This window comes from Mastigoproctus giganteus, chromosome 9, assembly GCF_048544385.1.
Source record: "Mastigoproctus giganteus isolate SK-2022 chromosome 9, ASM4854438v1, whole genome shotgun sequence".
In the NCBI taxonomy this organism is placed as follows: Eukaryota; Metazoa; Arthropoda; class Arachnida; order Uropygi; family Thelyphonidae; genus Mastigoproctus; species Mastigoproctus giganteus.
The window spans coordinates 28,629,038-28,647,678 of record NC_143583.1 but is presented as its reverse complement, the minus strand read 5'-3'; the positions used below and the strand labels follow the sequence as shown (position 1 = coordinate 28,647,678).

Below are 18,641 nucleotides of genomic sequence, written 5' to 3'. Positions count from 1 at the left end.
CAGTGGAAAGAATTATCAAAATGTTTGATTGGTTCAAGTCATATTTTCTATCACAAGATAAAAGTCTCAAACTCATGAGGGATTTTTTTTCAAGTTCATTCCCAGCCACTTAAAATGTGCAATATGCTATCAAAAAGATTGAAGGTAGACTGATTACCCTGAAAGAACAGATGCTCAACAGAAAGGAGAAACCTTTTTTTTTACATCTGCTGTTCAGGACCTCAAAAACTAATTGATAGAGGATGGTGGCATCAGAGATGTTGAATTTACTGAAACTGTCAACAATTTCTATGATATTTTCCTAGAATACGTGGAAAACAGGGCCAAGTCTTTTGCAGAACTGTGACTTTAAATGGGTTTTGTTAAATATCCCTCCATCTTGGTATGTTTTTCAACAGTGTGTCCAAAACGTATCCAAAATTGACACCAACATACTAAAAGTAATAGATGAAGACGAACTATTCAACGAAGTGAATAATATGAAGAATATATGTGAATATAAGATTGATTATTGGAAGAAATATGTTGTGCCAACTAGTGAGAGGTGGACTGAGACAATTCAGACAATGATAAATGCAGACATTAGTTTTGGGAACATAATACACATTGTGAGTTTTGTGTTAGGAATACCGGGCACAAATGCATCATTAGAGAGGGTGTTTTCTTTAATGGATGCATTCTGGACTGATGAAAGGAACCAGTTGTCCACTGAAACCGTATAGGCAATATTAATAACAAAAAAAAAACATTTTAAAGACATTCTTTGTATGGACTTTTACAATTTCATTAAGGAATAGCCAAACCTTTTGAAAGAAATTCAGTCATCTAAAAAATATGACAAAGATATTAGTAGTGTATGATCTGCACCATCTGCTCAATAAAGATTTGTGTAATTTGGCAATGTTAGTGTGAGACTAAGACAGCAATAAACATGTAAGTAACCTATGTTAATGTCCCATGTAAGTAACCTATGTTAATTTTAATCAAGCTAAACCAGTTATGGCTAGTTGGCATGAAACGAGTACAAGAAGATCGTTTTAACTAGTGTGACAATCAAATTATGTCAACTCGCCATGAGTGTCCCATTTTTTGTTTTATAAATCTAGTTGTTTCATAAATCTAGTACAGGGAGAATAAAGCAATAAATCTTTCCTTAGCAGAATCTTGAATTCGGCAAATGTGGCATCTAGAAACTAGGCATCTGCAAGGAGACCTGTTTGAAGTGTTTAAGGCTTTAAGTGAGTTGAGTAAACTAAATCTGTTAACATCTTTACTCTTTCTCAGAAGACATACATGGGGGATTGTAAATGTAAATTGAAAAATAACAGATGCAAGAGAGATATGCAAAATTTTTTTTTCAGCTAGAGAATAACTGACCACTGGAATTAACTTCCAACTGATGTTTTTAAAGTAGGTAGTAGCTTGATTAAATTTAAAGGAGGGCTGGACAAATTATTAAACAGAATAGGCAAACAGAGTGGATAAATTTATACTGTGGGCAATGCTGTATAAGTTTGCTTCCTTGCATCATTTTGACACTAATACTAAAAACATTATAATCAAAACAATCTCAAACAATCAATTAACAAACTAAACATGTAATTTTTATAACAGATCACTGGTAATTATTATTTTATAGCAATAAAATCTTTATGTAATTGTTTTCCAAATGAACACGAATAATACTTGAATCAGCAGTGTGCAAACTTCAGTTCATGCCCCCACCTTGCATTTTTATTTTTTTTTTTTTATATTCAATTGCAGTTCTCTTTACATTGCTGAGTCACATCCTTTGCCCACTTTTGCATCCCTAGTCTCACTACAAATTAAATGTATGTTCAAATAAGTCATCATATGAAAGTAAAAAAAATTCAATTGTATTTCAAAAACATTAAATGAAGTCATTAAAATAATTCTTAAACTCAAAGCTCTTAACAAGGTGGGTGAGCTTCACGCAATGATAGCTATCCTGTTAGAGTACATTTAATTAAATTCTTAGACAGATATATAAAATCTTGCAATTCTGAAATTTTTTTAGTTCAACTTTTTCAAGGATACAAAAAAATGTAAATTAGGCACCACAGTTTGCATACCTCTGACTGATAATAATAAACATTAAATAACAATAAATATTCATATGAAAGACAGACTCACAATAAATATTTTCCATATACAATATAGGGAAAAGAAGTAGCCCACAAAGTTGAAATATTTTCCTTTTAAGGTCTTAGACCATTCAATTCTTTCCTGCAGCATGCAAAAAAATCACATAAAAAATTTGACATTAAATTTTTTAAACTGAAATATTCAATAACAGTATTTCTATAAACAGAATTTATACAAGGTTTGTAACATTATTCATTTTAAACAGTCTTTTAATAAAAGTGTTATGCACTTAGCAGTTTTTTTTTTTTTTTGATTTTTTACTTTTCTGAATTGCTTGTACACGTAATCTACAAGTGTACAAAAGGTGTTTGAAAAGTTCGTGGCCTGAGTATAAAAAGCTAGTAGTACAGTGTTAAAAATTTCTCTACTTAATGTGCAACACTTCAAATAGTAGACCACCGAGTTTCATGCAGTTGCAAATTATGTCTTATTTTAATTACAGGTCATGAAGTCAATAAAGTAGTGCGAATGAGTAAAGATGGAAAAAAACAGTCGTTACACAAACATACAACAGCAGCACGAAAAAAGGAACTAATGTGTGAAAGGCAATTCATAAGGATATGGTTACAACACTGGGGGCTCACTTCTTAACCACGGTAAAAAAGTGAGCAGCAGAATTTAAATGAGGGAGGGAGAGTCTGGAAAATGATCCACATAATTCACACTGTGGAAGACCAGCTTACAAGAGTATGTCGAATGGTATCAACTAATGCTCTGCAGGTGGTGTCTAGTAAATTACCGGCTGATATACAAATAGTGCTTACGGCATTAATGACATTAGAAAGTCAGTCTTGAATGTGAGTTCCTGTCCAGACTTAGAGAGGTTATATACAAGGCAGGATGTTAGAGAAGAAAAGAAAAGGATTCAAAGTGAATTAATACAAGTATGGCAAAGGAGGTGGCAAACCTCAGAAAAAGGTCATGTAAATCATATGTTTTTGCCTAGAGTGGATACATTACAGGTAAGGAAAAATCCTTGGCAGCAATTTGGAGTTAGTGCTAGCTTTCTGATAACAGGTCATGAATTGGCCAAGAGACTATTTCATCTAGATTTCGAGGAAAATGATAAATGTGTATGTGGTGAGAAGGAAACATCAGCCTATATTACGTTTCATTGTGAGAACTATGTTGACATTAGAAGTCGACAAGAGTTAGCACTAGGAAATTTGGAACAGCAGCTCCTCTGGAACATGTTCATGGATAAATGGAAATTCCCTTACCTTAATAATTTTGTTTACTCTGTGTTTAAAAGGAAAGCGCAATTAAAGCTAGATAGTAGAGCCCACCTCCCAGTGGCAGGGATGGAAACCTAGCCCATTGGGATAGGTTGGATGAGCAACGAATTCAAAGTTATTTCCTCTTAGCTAGGGCCAAGTGGCATTATGCTCTCCAGTTTGAGTAGTGTTTAATTTTTAAATAATAAATTGTTTTAAGCACAGCAAAAGTTAGAAAAAGATAAGTCATGAACCACATATAAGCTACGGCTTGGATGGTGGGAGGCTTACTTGGTATTCTGAATGTATGTGGAAGACCAGCAAACGACAATCACTCTGGAAGTGGCATCATTATTGCAGTAGATGCATTTCTGGAGGCGCAAGAGAAAACTCTTTGCAGCTGAAATCAATGCATTGCAGCACTGACGGAAAAAGTGTATCAACTCTAAAGTTGATACACTTTGTTACGTCCGGTAATAACAAATTCAGCTTTGTTATTATGAAGCAAATGCAACTTGCCTAAACAATTTTTTTTCTAATTTTGTATGTTTACAGCAAAATATCAAGTTGAATGCATGCTACTACAGAGATAACCAGGAAGGCTACAGAAGATTACCATTTTTGTCAACTAGAAATTTTAAAACTATTCTCCCAAAATACTGAAATAGTTGTGTGACCATCATAGGCTTCCATGTCACCCATTAATTTATATGTATCCCATGCATTTTTCTTCTCTGCCATATGTCTCATTAGTTCATCTGACATCCATTTAGGCCTAAACCTTGAACAATATTTCTTAGTTGGTATGTAAAGCCTAGTAGCTTCCAAGATAAGTTATTTGAATGCTTCCCATTTTGAATTTGCTATTGGTAACATCATCAGTTGGTCCCACTGCATAGAATTTAAATACTGTCTCAGATCATTGTAGTTGCCTTTACGAAAGCAAAAACCCTTCCCTTTACCCCTGATGGTAGTTACCTCTTTGAGTAAATACCACTTCAGCACAGTGATCACTGCCACCTAGTGGTTCCTTTATCTGCAGATTCTTAATGCATGAAGAATCACTACTGATAATCAGATCAAGAGTATTATTCCCTCTAGTTGCTTCCCGAACATGCTGATGTAGAAAACAATTGTCCAATAAATCCACAAAAGCCTTATTAATGTGTGAGTGATCAACCCACAAATTCCAGTCAATATCTGAGAAATTAAAATCCCCCATTATAAGAATCTGTGATTTACAGGCCCACTCTATTTCTCTGTACAGTTTTTTTTATACTCATCAGTCATTAGGCCTATAGCACACTCCTACTCTCAATTTTGTCACACCAAATTGACTCGACACTATACTGTCCAGCAATGTCGACTGGCTTCACTTCCTTGGATTTTATGTGTTTCTTAACTAATAGCATAACCCCTCCTCCCTTCCTATCCTGTCTATCCATTCTGTACACATTGTACTTCCCAAATTCCAGTTCTGCATTGCTTATATCTGTGTGACACCACATCTCTGATATCCCAACAATATCTGCCTTTGATGTTTTCAGCAATACCCCAAATTCATCAAATTTATTTACCAAAACTCCTAGCATTGGTGTACACACAAGTATACATGCACCTGTTTCTATTCTTAGCTACCCTAACACAACCCATGTGTTTACTTGTACCGCAATGACTTCCAGCAGTCTCTGAAATATCCTGCATATTGTTTTTCAGGCTTCTGCTCATTCCAATAGAAGCAGTGCAAGAATCTCTTTCACCTCTGCCAGTGGCTACTGTTAATCTATTTGTCTTTGTCTCCCCCCAAGCTAGCAGTTTTCCAACCCACCTAACACTGCCTCGATAGCATCAGCAAATATTCTTGCACCCTTTCTATTCAAGTGTATCCCATCCCTGTAGAAGCAATCTCTCCTGTTAACAAGTACAGTCCAGGCTGAAAAAAATTCTACCCCTTGAGCCTTGCACAATCTTTCCAGGGCCGAATTGATCGACAAGGCTCTCATCATATACTCCCTCCTATCGTGTCTGGGCAGAATTGCAGACTCTTTCAAATTCAACCCTAATTCACCGCTTTTTTCAACAGTGACCTGTACTTGTTAAGTAATTCCGCCAGTCTCCTACTCTTAATATCATTAGTGCCAACGTGTACAACAATATCACCTTTTGTGCCCTTAAAAGATGATATCCGCTCTACAACGACATCAACCTTTGCCCCTGGCAGACATACCCTGGATAGGTGGAACTGGTCCTGTTCCACCTATCCCTTTTACTACCATGTTCCCCGTTTCCCTGACAATAGAGTCACCAACAACTACAGTTCCTGTGGGACCAGCGCATTCTGCCTTGGGGGTTGCCACTGTGTTGCGTGATGATCAAGTGCAAGCTCTGGCGTTGATGTGGGCAGATGAGAGCCTAATGGACCCCTCAATTTAGATCCTTCGAGGGCATCCACCCTGTCTATATGAGAGTCCTTCAAGCTCTCATATAGGCTCATAACAATGCTGAGTTGTCTGATTTCCTTAACTCCTTACATCACGTACACACAAAGACATCTCCCCCCCATGGCAATATCATGTCCCATACCCGATTGCTCCACAAACATCAAGCAATCAGTGCATTTTAAAACGATGTGATTCAGAGGGCAACTGCCCCCCCCCCTCCAAGGCAGAATGCACTAGTCCCAAAGGAGCTAGTTATTGTCAGTGACTCTATTGTCAGGGAGAAAGGGAATATATTATGCAAAAAAGGATAGGTGGAATAGAACCAGGGTATGTCTGCCAGGGGCAAAAATTGATGACACTGTAGAGTAGATATCATCTTTTAAGGGCATAAAGGGTGATATTGTTGAACTCGTTGACATTAAGAGTAGGAGATAAGCATACTTACTTAACAAGCACAATCAATGTTGAAAAAAAGTTGTGAGTTATGGTTAAATTCTATTTCTCTGTGTAGTTGTTTGTTATACTCATCACAGTCACTAGGCCTATAACACTCCCACTCTCATTTTTGTTTTCCTAATGCTTATATCACACCAAAGTCATTCAACATTGCATTGGCTACCCATGTTGACTGGATGCACTGCCTTAGATTTCATATGCTGCTTAACTAAGAAGCATAACCACCCAAATTCTGTCCTGTCTGGGTGAGAAATGTGTCTGCTTAATGAAAAAAAAAACAAGAAAAAAAAAAAACAAGTGTATGTGTAGTCCTATTCAGGGTACTGTAGTCAGTGGGATAAGTGTGTGAAAAGGATGGCTGAATGTGAGCATCTCATATACGTAGATTGTTGCACCCTGAATATGTACATAAAAAAAAATAAAAAAATAAATTATACTTGCAGGTTAAGTTGTATATATAGGTGGTAATGCCAGGTCATCTGCATAAACTATGTGGTGACTGAGTGAATGTTTGCGAATAGTACATAAAAACAAAAAAAAAAACAGTGATTGTCTAACAGATGGCACCTGCTTCCTGTCTGTTTGAATGCAAGATGACAAATGTGTGTGAGAGAGTTGTCCCATGTCCTACTATTCAGTCTGCACCTAAAAGTTAATATATAAATAAAAAAGTGTGTACTTGTGTATATGTACATGTGACAGGTGTATATATGAACTGTGTGTGTGTGTGTGTGTGTGTGTGTGTGTGTGTGTGTGTGTGTGTGTGTGTGTGTGTGTGTGTGTGTGTGTGTGTGTGTGTGTGTGTGTGTGTTCTGAGAGATCCTCCAAATTAGACTGCAGTGGGGGCAATCTATTAGGGAACCCCCATCATGCCTCTTCCCTCGAGGCATGGCAACTGCTGACCTGTCGCCAGCTGGTCTAGTCAGAGTGGGATCGAATACAGAGATCCAATGTGGTATCCTCACAGCATGATGTCTTCCACCATATGGCACCTTGACCCTCTAACTTTACCCAACCAATCCCATATCCCTTCCACCACCTCCCAACCCAAATGTTTCACCTGGTGGACTCTACTACCACAAAATTTTTACTGTTCTCGACAGTCCTCCATGTGAAGGATGGGCTCATTCCACAGGTGTGCCCCCTCTAACTTCCCATTTCCAGGTGGATAGTCTTCCTAACATCCACCTTCTTTATCTGGCCCTGCTTTCACTCCTACCTTCACTGTCTCCATGCTCTCTTTTCACATTCCAGAGTTTTAAATTTTGCCCCCCTCATTTTGGGGACTACCCTGGCAAGCTCAGGTGCAGACTAGGATTTGCCCCTGCCAGAGACTACCTTTATTTTCTACTATACCCAGCTGCCTCCATGGGGTGATGGACAGGCAATGTGGGGCCCACTAGGGGCACCAGGACTAAATGCCAGAGGAACACAACCCAACACTAAACTATGCAGACCAACACCAAAACATATACTATTCTGGTGTTTACAGAGTTTGTACTGCAACACAGAGTAGACTACAGAGTTTAGGGAAGACCCCTGGTGTTGCTTGACAATCAATGCTATATGCTACCAGCACACACTGTACTCCCCATATTCAAACTCAGCATCACTTATGTCTGAGTGACACTGTCTCTGATATCCCCCACAATGTCTGCATTTCATGACTTAATTAGTATTTCAAATTCATCAAGTTTATTTACTATTCTTCTAGAATTAGAGTACATGCCAGTATACATAGTGCCTGTTCTTACTCTTAGTTACCCTAACACAGCCCACGTATTTACTTGTTTCATGATGATCCACAGCAGGGCCTGAAATCCCTAAACATTGCATTCCAGGCTGCTGCATGTTCCAATAGAAGCAATGCAAGAATCACTTTTACCTCTTGCTTGTGGCTCTAGTTAATCTATTAGTCTGTGTATCTCTCCACGCTATCAGTTTTCCAACCCACCTAAACACTGCCTCAATAGTATTAGCAAATATTCTTGTAGTCCTTCCTATCATCCTTGTAAAAAAAAGTCTCCCCTGTTAACAAGCACAGATCAAGTTGAGAAAAATTCTACCCCACAAGCCTTGTGCAGTCTCTCCAGGGCCAAATTAACTTTTTTTTTTTTTTTTTTGTTAGTTGTTGGCACATTGGCTTCTGTGGCCATAATGCACCTCCCAAAGTTTTTTTTTTTGCATTTACTCTGATCCAAGCCCGAGGCAGGATTCAAACCCATGACCTTTGGGTTGCCAGACAGGCACTTTACCTATCCGGCTAGCCTGGTCGACGCCAAATTAACTGACAAGCTTCTCAACATCTTTTGAAAAACCATGAGATTTCTGTGGAATTCAGATTCTGAATTTTCATAAAAACCATATCAAGTAATGCATAAACAGAAAAATAGATGCAGATGACACTGCTGCATCAAAAAAGTAACGGGTTTTATTTACAAATTTTTTATATTTTTATAAAAAATATTTACATATTTTTTATTTTTTTTATGGTTTTTTTGAAATTTGAATTCTGACAATTTTATTGTAACTTTGGAGAAAAGGGTCAAAATATGAATATATTAATTTTTTAAAGCATTTATGTAAGAAGTTTTTGTTTTTGGAAAATTTCAAATTTTCACGAAAAACTTCCTTCCACAGAGCCAGCTGTTATGAAAATTCACTGCAAGGGACCTACCTCACATGGAGCAAACTCACTGCTGAAAAGATTAACAAATATAGAGGATTAGACATGGAGCTCAGGCAAAGAAATGAGCAAAACAAGTGTGGAATGCCAGGAGGATTAATTCAGTTGAAGAGAGAATCCAGCCAAAAAAAACAAAACTGACTGTGTATAAGACAGTTTCAAAGATCCCAGGTTAGAAGTTCTGCATCATAAAAGAATATTATACTAATAAATACCTGCATACTATGCATGTCCACTGCTTCTAGAAATAGCTGTCTGCTAAGTTCTTCTAAGGCTTTCACTTCCTGTTTCAGCTGACTAATATCTAAACTAAGAATTAAAGATAAAGCATTTTCACTATGAAACTTTGATTGAAATATATAATACATGGCAAGCTTCATGTTGCTTATTTGATGTGATATGAAATAAAACTTTTTTTTTCCTCTTTCTTTTTTCATGGTAATACCCAAACATTAAAGATTACTGAACTGATAATACTCTAGTGCTGTGAATGAGTGTAGGATTAGTAAGCCAGAAGAATCATGTTAACATTTGACTTTAATATTTGTAATTGCAATTTTTTGTATTGTCAGTGTTACAATGCATCAGCATCTTAAGCCATATTTCACCAGTGTATTAAGTCTTTATGTCTGTACAAGTGGTGTGTATTCACTGGTGGGGGGAGGGGTTCAGTAATCTGCATGTTGTGTGGGCTGAAAAACCTTGAATAATTTATTGAAAAACTGGAATATACTCACCCTGATTGAGAACAAGTGCCAGTCAAAAGGCCTTTCTCCAGTTTCTGACAAGATTCAAATCCAGGCCCACTAGATAAGTGACAAATGATGAAACCACTATATTGTCATGGAGGACACTGTAGTTTTATCAATTCACAATAAAATAAACTTTTGTTATCTACAAGTTGCCTCAAATAACTCTGCTTTAAACAAATAATATAATTGAGAAGTTATTCTGTTATTGGTTTAATATACGTGATCCACAAAGATATGGAATACCTTCAGGAACTGATTTCAGAAGTAATTTTGAGTGAAAACTGCATATTAATATCCAATTTTGAATGATTACAGAGCTGCATGTTGGTTGAATCTTATAAAAAACAGAACAATTATGAGTGATAAAAAAAATAAAAATAAAAACAACAGACACATAAACATAACTGATAAAGTGTTCATTTCTTTATTTAAAAAAGTTAGTGTGTTTAGAGATATGTACAGATGTATTATTAGAGTAGATTCTCAAAAACACCATCTTTGACTTCAATACACTTCACTGCACATGTGTGAATTGTACATGTTGCATGTGCAGAAATTTGCCTTTAGCCAGTGGGTAGGTGATTGGTGGAACAGACTTCCATCTTTTTTTGTGGAAGTTGATAGCCTAAATAAATTTAAGGCTGAGCTGGACAGGCATTTGGAACGAATGGAGGGGTGAAATGGGAGGGTTTTTTTGGCTGATGCTGCATCAGCTTGCTTTCTCGCATTGTATGTCTCTACTAATGCTAATGTTAAGTTCATCGTGGCTGTCTTTTATGTGGGCCACAGCATTCAATATGCTATAGCTCACATAAAATTAAATCAAGTAATGTATCTCATATTTGTACTTTTGTGTGGTACAAAAGATCTTTCATCCAACCGGACAGGGGAAAATCTAAAGGATTTAGATCCAGTGACCTAGATGGTCAATTTTGTGGACCACTGTAACTATCCATCCCCTAGGAAACTGATTATTGAGGTGAGCAACCACTGCATGACAACAATGAGGAGGAGTTCCATTGTGTTAGTACATTTTATGTGGGCCACAGCATTCAATATGCTATAGCTCACATAAAATTAAATCAAGTAATGTATCTCATATTTGCACTTTTGTGTGGTACAAAAGATCTTTCATCCAACCGGACAGGGGAAAATCTAAAGGATTTAGATCCAGTGACCTAGATGGTCAATTTTGTGGACCACTGTAACTATCTATCCCCTAGGAAACTGGTTATTGAGGTGAGCAACCACTGCATGACAACAATGAGGAGGAGCTCCATTGTGTTAGTACATGTTGTGTATCCAAAGGCACATCTAACAGTTATGGCAATATGTTTTGCAGAAATTGTAGATAGACCTGTCCAGTAAGATGACCCTGAAAAATATTTGGACAAATATTTGAAATATGTAGTATAGAATCATACAGGATTCTATACCACATGTTCGCATTGAATTGGCATTGAAAATTACTCTCCACAGTGGCACGGAGATTCACTTCTGATCAAACTTGGGGAATGTGTGTTGTTGACACCATCTTGAGTGAACTGGGTTTCATCACTGAACAGGAAGTAATAATGCAAATGGAGATTGTCATTGAGCAAATTACAAAATTCCAGCTGTCAGGCAAGATCCCCAAGTTCAAGGTGTGGAACATACTGCACATGGCATGGATACATGCTTTCCTTATTCAACATTTGCCATACTCTTGATTGGGAAACACTGACATGCATGGATATTCTTTGCATACTAGTGCAAGAAATATGTTGTGTTGCCTGAACAATGTTCTAGGCTATATCTTGTTGAACTGTACACTCACGTGGTATATGAAAATCGGGAAGTGAGCTGGTATCTTGCAATGTCTGGAAAACTTTGTTATTAACTTGTCAATCTGGAACTCGTAGTTTGAAAAATGCCATTAGTATTCAGCGACAGCAGCAACGGTTTCTATCATAAAATTCATAAACATACACCATATCAGCATATTTCAGTACTTGTAAACATAAAAGACATCTTGAATGTACAATGGAACACTCTGTATGTTTTGTCAGGCTACTTTCAATCGAGATCAAACAAGTGCACAAGTTACAGGTGAAATTCGCAATGGTGCACTGCTGAGAATCTATGAACATTATATAACTCCATAATTATTCAGAATCTGACCACGTTCATATCAACATTTTACTCAAAATTTCCTCAGAAATCAGCTCTTGAAGTTATGCCATATCTTTGTGAATGCCCTGTAAATGAGACACCAATCTTACAGTGGGTTTCAAGACAAGTCTTGAAACTAACTGTCATAACTAATAGCATCATGACAGTTAGCAATCATTTCATTTGTTAAAAAGTAGTACTTCTGAGGTGACATAGATCCAAAGTTTGTTCTATCGTGAGTTCAGAAAATCACAGCTTTTATTTATAGCAGTTAAAGTCTGCTGATGCTAAACACAGGACAAGACAGTACTCACAATACTAAATTTATTTACAAGACAACTTCTACTGTATTAAATATTCTAAGTTAGTGTGAAAATTTAAGTTATAATTAGCATTAGTAATGGCCATATGGTTCAAGGAAACCCAAGGCTTACGCTGCACCAGCCAAAAAAAAAAAAAAAAAGAGTAAAATAATAATAATAATAAAATAAATAAAAAAGAGAGAGTAAAATAATAATAATAATAAATAAATAATAAAAGTAAAGGAAATAGACAACTTATGCACTTCCCTTCTCCCATAGGTAACTAATCCAGCTGAGCTTTGAATTTCCCCAAACTGTCAGCCTTGACCACCTATGCAGGTAACTTATTCCAGTAATTTATAACTCGCTGATTAAAATAAAACTTCCTGCAATCCAGTCTAGACATCTCCCCTCGTAACTTGAATTTATGGCTCGTAGTTCTAGAATCATTTATAACCATGAAAATTTCATCCTCATTCATTTTACTTTTGCCTCTCAGAGCCTTAAACACCTCAATCATGTCTCCTCTAAGGTGCCTAGTTTCCAAGCTGTGCAACCCACATATTCAAAGTCTCTCTCTCTCTTCATATGGACACTCTTTTGTCGATCTCACCAGGCAAGTTACCCATCTTTGGACTCATTCAAGAAACTTGATGTCTTTTTTAGGTGCGGGCTCCATACTTGAACACAGTATTCCAAGCGTGTTATAACAATAGCCTTATTAATATGATAAATAACTGATAACTAATGTATTGAAGAGAAATAACAAAAGCAGAAAATGCATATAGATGTAACTGTTTAGAAAAGATTTTCTGCTCTAAAGATTTATTGTTTCTAAGTCATTTACAGTTCCCAGTGGAAACAACACAATGCAGTTCTTTTACAATTTCATTACAGCTGTATGTGGTATGGGAAACCATTAGCTTTGTGAAAGATCTTTGTATCAATGCACCAAATTAAACTGACAAAAGATTGAAGAGTGCTATTTTTTGACTAAGTTTATTTTTAGGTAAACAAGTTTTTGAAACCAACATCCTCCTTTGATTTGCATTTGATTAGGAAAAATACATAAAAGTAGTCTCAATAGCTGGTTACATGTGGCTGAGAATATTAGTATTAGTAGTATTAGCAACGTGATGAAAGAAAGAAAAGTTTATATAGCACTAACAAAAAAAAAAAAAAAAAAAAAAAACTTAATTTCACCATCTGTTCCAATAATATGCTCAAACCTTCCTTAAATTTACTAAAACTATTCGACTCCATAATACTAGATGGAATATTATTCAAAAACTTTATTACCCTTTGGCTGAATGCAAATGTCACACATTTCATTTTCAACCATTCTTATAAACTTCAATTAGGTCACTTCCTAATTGAAGTTTATATTCTTATAAACTTCAATTAGGTCACTTCAATTAGGTCACTACTTATAAACTTCAATTATTTTTTTTTTTTTTTTTTATTAAAACGTGAACAGTAGATACATTTTCAACAACAACAACTACTGTATTTACATTCTATGTACAAAGCAAAAAGGAAAGATAAAGAAAAACTTTTTAGAAAGAAATACAAAGGTTTCAAAATTTTAATTTCAGGAAATAAGAAAAAAACAGTTTCTTGGGGTTGGGTCGTTCTCCTGTTAAGTGTCACACGTTGAAGGTGATGGACTGTTCAGTGATGGTGAAGAGGTGACCGCCACTGTTCCATTCGCTGTTAAGATGATCCACAGTTTCTGGTCTTTTGCAGTGGAATTCGAGTAGGAGTCTGCTCTGCAACTTCCTCCGTAGGCTCCACTTCAGATGTTGCGCCGATGTGTCGACAGGTGGCACGTCATCGCTGCTTCTTATGTGCTTCAAGTAGAAGCTGTAAATGACGGCCTTGGCCGCAATGAATAGGAAGTTGCAGGTGGTGTGTGCTGTCTGCTCAGAGTGAAGTAGGTACCAGTAGTCCTCCGGAGTGTGGGCGTGGTTGCAGGCAAGCTTTGCTGCATCCAAAGCGTATTTGACGAGTTCCTTGTTCACAGGGCATGCCAGGTATATGTGTTCCAGGGTACCTGGGGTGGCGCAGAAGAGGCAGTAGTTTGAGGAGCGTAACCCGAAGATTTGTAGCTTGACTGGGGTGGGAAGGATGTTGTGCCACAGTCTCCACTGGATGTCTGCGTCCGATTTGGAACATTTCGTCCTGTACGGAAGGTTCCACTGAAAGTTTGATGGTGGCTTGTGGTGAGTGGAGAGGGGTGCAGGGACAGCTTGGCAGGTGGATGACTGGAAAATCGTGGTTGCATGGCGAGACATGATTAGCTGATAGACTTTTTGGGAGGGTGCAGGAGACAGAGGTACCGTGTCTTCTGGTGATGTGATGACGAAGGTTGGTGTAAGCGAGGATCCAGTGACATTTCCAATCCCTTTAGTTGTAGTGATGTCTGGAAGAGCTTGTGTGATCGCTGATTTTAGATGTATGTGTTGCTGCTTTGCATTAATGGTTTTAATGGGCAAATCTTCTGATCCTTTCCATTCAAGGCTTGGTGTCAGGAGGTCGCCTATGGTTCTTATTCCTGCCCAGTTCCACGTAGGGAAGAAGAGAATATCATCATTTGCAGGGTCTATTATTCTTTTATTGTAGAAGAGCGGTTCTGAAAGTATTCCGGAAAGGGATGTTCTCTCAAGATTATGGTGAAGGTTTAGCTTTTTCCAGCGGTATAGTGCGTCTTTATAAAACGGCGGTAGTTTGAGTGGTACTGGTGCCATGTCCATTCTCAATATTGTTGAAAGGGATAGTCCTCTAGTGGCTGTGGCTAGTAGTTTATCCGTAGTGTTGGATTGTGCGTATTTTGTTTGCAGCGTCTTAAGAAGAAAGGTGATCCGGAATGCTGTGATTTTGTCGTCTAAAGAGACCAACCCTTGACCCCCGTGAGTAAGTGGTTGGCTAAGTTTGGAGCAGGACATCCAGTTGGTTTTGTTCCAAAGGAAGCTTCGGATAGATGCCTGGATTTGGTGGAGGAAGTCAGCAGGTGGAGTGAGAATTTTGAAGGTGTGCCAGAGAATGCTTGCCGCCATATGATTGACCACAAGCACTCTCCCTCTCAGCGAAGATGTGGCGCACACGCTTCTCCATCTTCCGAGTACTTTGTTGAAACGACTCAGCAATTCGGGCCAGTTCTTCTGGGAGAAAAGGAGGGTATTGCCGAGGTACACACCTAGGTATTTCTGTCCCTCGCTGGACCATGTGCCTTGGATGGGGGAGTCGGTTCTAGTTTTCCAGTTGCCAGCCCACAGGCCGCTGGTCTTACAGTGGTTGAGTTTTGCGCCTGATGCTTGAGCATAAAGATCATGAGCCTTTTGAATGACTTCAAATTCACTCTCGTGTCGTATTGCAATTGTGACGTCATCTGCGTATGCTGAGTAGGTTATATTTAGGTGGGGTTCTGGTAGCAGCGTTCGTCGGGATTGTATACTGGTGGCAATTTTATTAAGGAATGGTTCTATGGCAATTGCATAGAGTTGTCCAGAGAGTGGGCAGCCTTGTTTTATCCCTCTGGAATACGGAAAGTGGCAGGTGAGCTGGTTGTTGAGTTTCAGGCAGAATTTGGCTTCCTTATATAGCAGATGGATTGTTCCGATGATGTAAGGTCCATATCCAAAGGCTTTCAAGGTTTGAAATAGGTAGCTGTGTTCAACGCTGTCGAATGCCTTTTCCTGGTCAAGGCTAATTAGTGCTAGGAATTCTCTTTGGCTGTTTGCAGTGGAGAGGAGGTCTCGGATCAGATGTAGATTGTCGTGAATCGATCTTCCAGGTACAGAATATGTTTGTTGGTGATCGATGATATCAGGGAGCGTGGCTTTTAATCTATTGGCGATGGCTTTGGAAATGATTTTACAGTCCGTGTTCATTAAGGAAATCGGGCGCCAGTTTTGTAGATTGGCGCGATTTCCTTTCTTGGGAATCAGTCGAGCGACAGAGGTGGTGACCGAAGCTGGTAGTCCATGGAACTGAGCTTCTTCAAGCATTTCAAAGAGTAGCATTCCGAGTTGATCCCAAAACGTTTGGAAGAATTCAGAAGTCAGTCCGTCCAGACCTGGTGATTTATTTTTGGAAAGGGCTTTGCATGCTGCTGTTAGTTCTTGTAGGGTGATTTGTTTCTCCATGCTGCAATGGGCCGTATGGGAGATTTTTTTAAGTCCTGAAAGGATTTCCTCCGTTGCCTTTGTAGAGGTTTCTTGAGAACTGTAAATTTCTCTATAAAATCTTGTTACTTCAGAGAAGATTTCCTCTGGGTCTTCAGTGATGTTTCCGTTTTGCAGCTGAATGGCAGTGATGGTGGTTGATTTCTGATGTCTGCTTTCTAATGAGAAAAAGTATTTGGTCGGGGCATCAGATAGATTTATGTGGGTGTATCTTGATCGGAGCAGGGCGCCTTTTGCAGAGTGTTCTAAGTGGGTTTGTATGGCTTGTAGTGTTGACTGGTAGGTCTGACTTTCAGATGGGAGATTTTTCAGCCTTTGCTCAAGTTGATAGAGGTTATTACGCTTTTGTTGACTTTTCTGTTGGCTGTAGGTTTGGGAGAATGATTTCAGTTTACTTTTAAATCTAGGCCACCACGTGTTCATGGGCTCCAATCTGTCTTTGGATTGGGCAAGGTTGGATATCAGGTCTTGCAGCTTAGAGATGTATTCCTTGTCTTGAAGAAGGCTATTGTTGAACATCCAATAAGCACCTCTACTTTTGTAGTGATTGGGTGAGAAAGAGAGCTGTAATTTGATAAAGGAGTGATCTGAGATATAAGACGGCAAATGTGTGATTCTTCTGACCAGGGGGATGGTGTGTTTTGGGATGTAGTATCTGTCCAGTCGGGCTTGGTAAGGTAGTCTTGCTGATGCTGTATTTGCTGATCTCCAGGTGTAGGACTTTTCTTCTGGGTGCTGGTGTCTAAATACGTCGACCAATTCATTGTTGTTTATCAAGGCTTGCAGGTTATTGATTAATGTTGTGCGGTGCTCAGTGCATCGTGCTCTGTCCATTTTTGGGTCAAGAGTGCAGTTGAAGTCGCCAGCAAGAATGATATGTTCTTGATCTATGGTAGAGAGGTGGCTTTGTATGAAGTTGGTTATTTGGATAGCGAGTCTGTCCTGCTGTGGCATGTAGATGTTAAAAAGGTGCAGGGTTTCCTTATGGGGTGTATCCAGGAGGGCGTAAATTGCGTAGCCAGCGATCTCTGCTATCACATTGAGCTTGCAGGCTGACCTTTGATGAAGGCCGATACTCACTCCTGCCCCATGATGTTGTTGTGTTGGAGAATGATGAAATACATATGGCCAATCTGCCCATTTCAAGGATGGCCTTGTGTCTGTTTTAATATTTGTTTCTTGTAGGAAGAGTAGGTCGGCATGATGTCGTTGGACCTGGTGAAGGATCAGCTTATTGCGCGATGCAGAGGAGCATCCTCTTGCATTAAGTGATAGCATGCTAAGAGTCAGCATTATCTGCAGGGATAAAGATAAGGGTTTTGCAAGTTTTGGGGCGGTTAACATCCTGATTGATGATATTGCTGTTCAAGCCCATTAATCAAGTAGTACAGGCGTTTGGATCTATTCACATCTGCTCTGTCTTTCTTTCCTTTTAGTTTGGAACGCAGACCCGCAAGTTGTGAGATCAGCTCGGGTATGTTAGAGGTGAACTTCAGAGCTGTCACCAGCTTCTGTGGCGAGCCGCGTACTTCCCGTAGAAAGGATCGTAGTTTCTCCACAGTTAAAGGACCTTTAGTGTAGGGAAAATCGGTTTCCTCGTCCTCTGAAGCACTTGAATAGTGAGAATCACAGTTGGTCTCTTCTTCAGTGCCCAGAAATTCGGGTTCTTCTTCATTTGGATCGTCAGTAGTTTGTAGCTGTTTATTTATTTCCATACTTGGTGGTATGATGGACTTATTTGAGATCTGGCTGTTTATCTTCTGTGGTGTTCTGTATTTATTTTCGTCGCCCCTGTTGTTTTTGTTTGCGGTTTGCTCTTTTCCTGCCGCCGTGTGCGTTGTCTTCTTCTGTTTTGTGGCTTTGGACGTGGTCTGCCTTGGGGGTTGCTTTTGAGATAAAACTCTTCGGTCTCCTGAAGAGATTGCGTCCTGGTCTTCTGTGGTTTTTGAATTTTCTTTTTCTAAAGAGTTTGTTGTGGGGAGCATCTCAGACTGTTTGACAGTTTCTTCAGCATCCCCATTTTCTCCAACAGTCAGCTCGCTTTGTGCATCTGGCCTGACCCAGGTTGGTGCCGCCTGAATTTCGGTATTACTTTCAGAAGAGTTAGAGATATGCGGGCAGTTTTTCCTGATGTGACCCTCTTCGTGGCAGAAGAAACATTGTGAGGAAATGGAGGTATAGAAGGTGTAAGTTATTCCGTTTAGATCGGTGTTGATGAGTTTTGGGATGTTTGCTGCGTCATTGTTGGCGAAGTGCATAAGTGCTTGCCTGCGGAAGCTTTTTATATGC

The 18,641-nt window shown here is 38.7% G+C and overlaps 1 protein-coding gene across 1 annotated transcript in view; it reads right to left on the bottom strand.

Annotated features, from left to right (window-relative positions):
* Positions 1 to 18,641, bottom strand: part of GPHR (Golgi pH regulator) — a 192,674-nt gene that overhangs the window by 86,965 nt on the left and 87,068 nt on the right. The window contains exons 9-10 of the mRNA XM_090381737.1: positions 9,179 to 9,267; positions 2,155 to 2,247 (exon numbers count right to left, since the gene is read on the bottom strand). Coding sequence (XP_090237863.1) covers positions 2,155 to 2,247; positions 9,179 to 9,267 — 182 coding nt within the window. The remainder of the gene's footprint in view (positions 1 to 2,154; positions 2,248 to 9,178; positions 9,268 to 18,641) is intronic.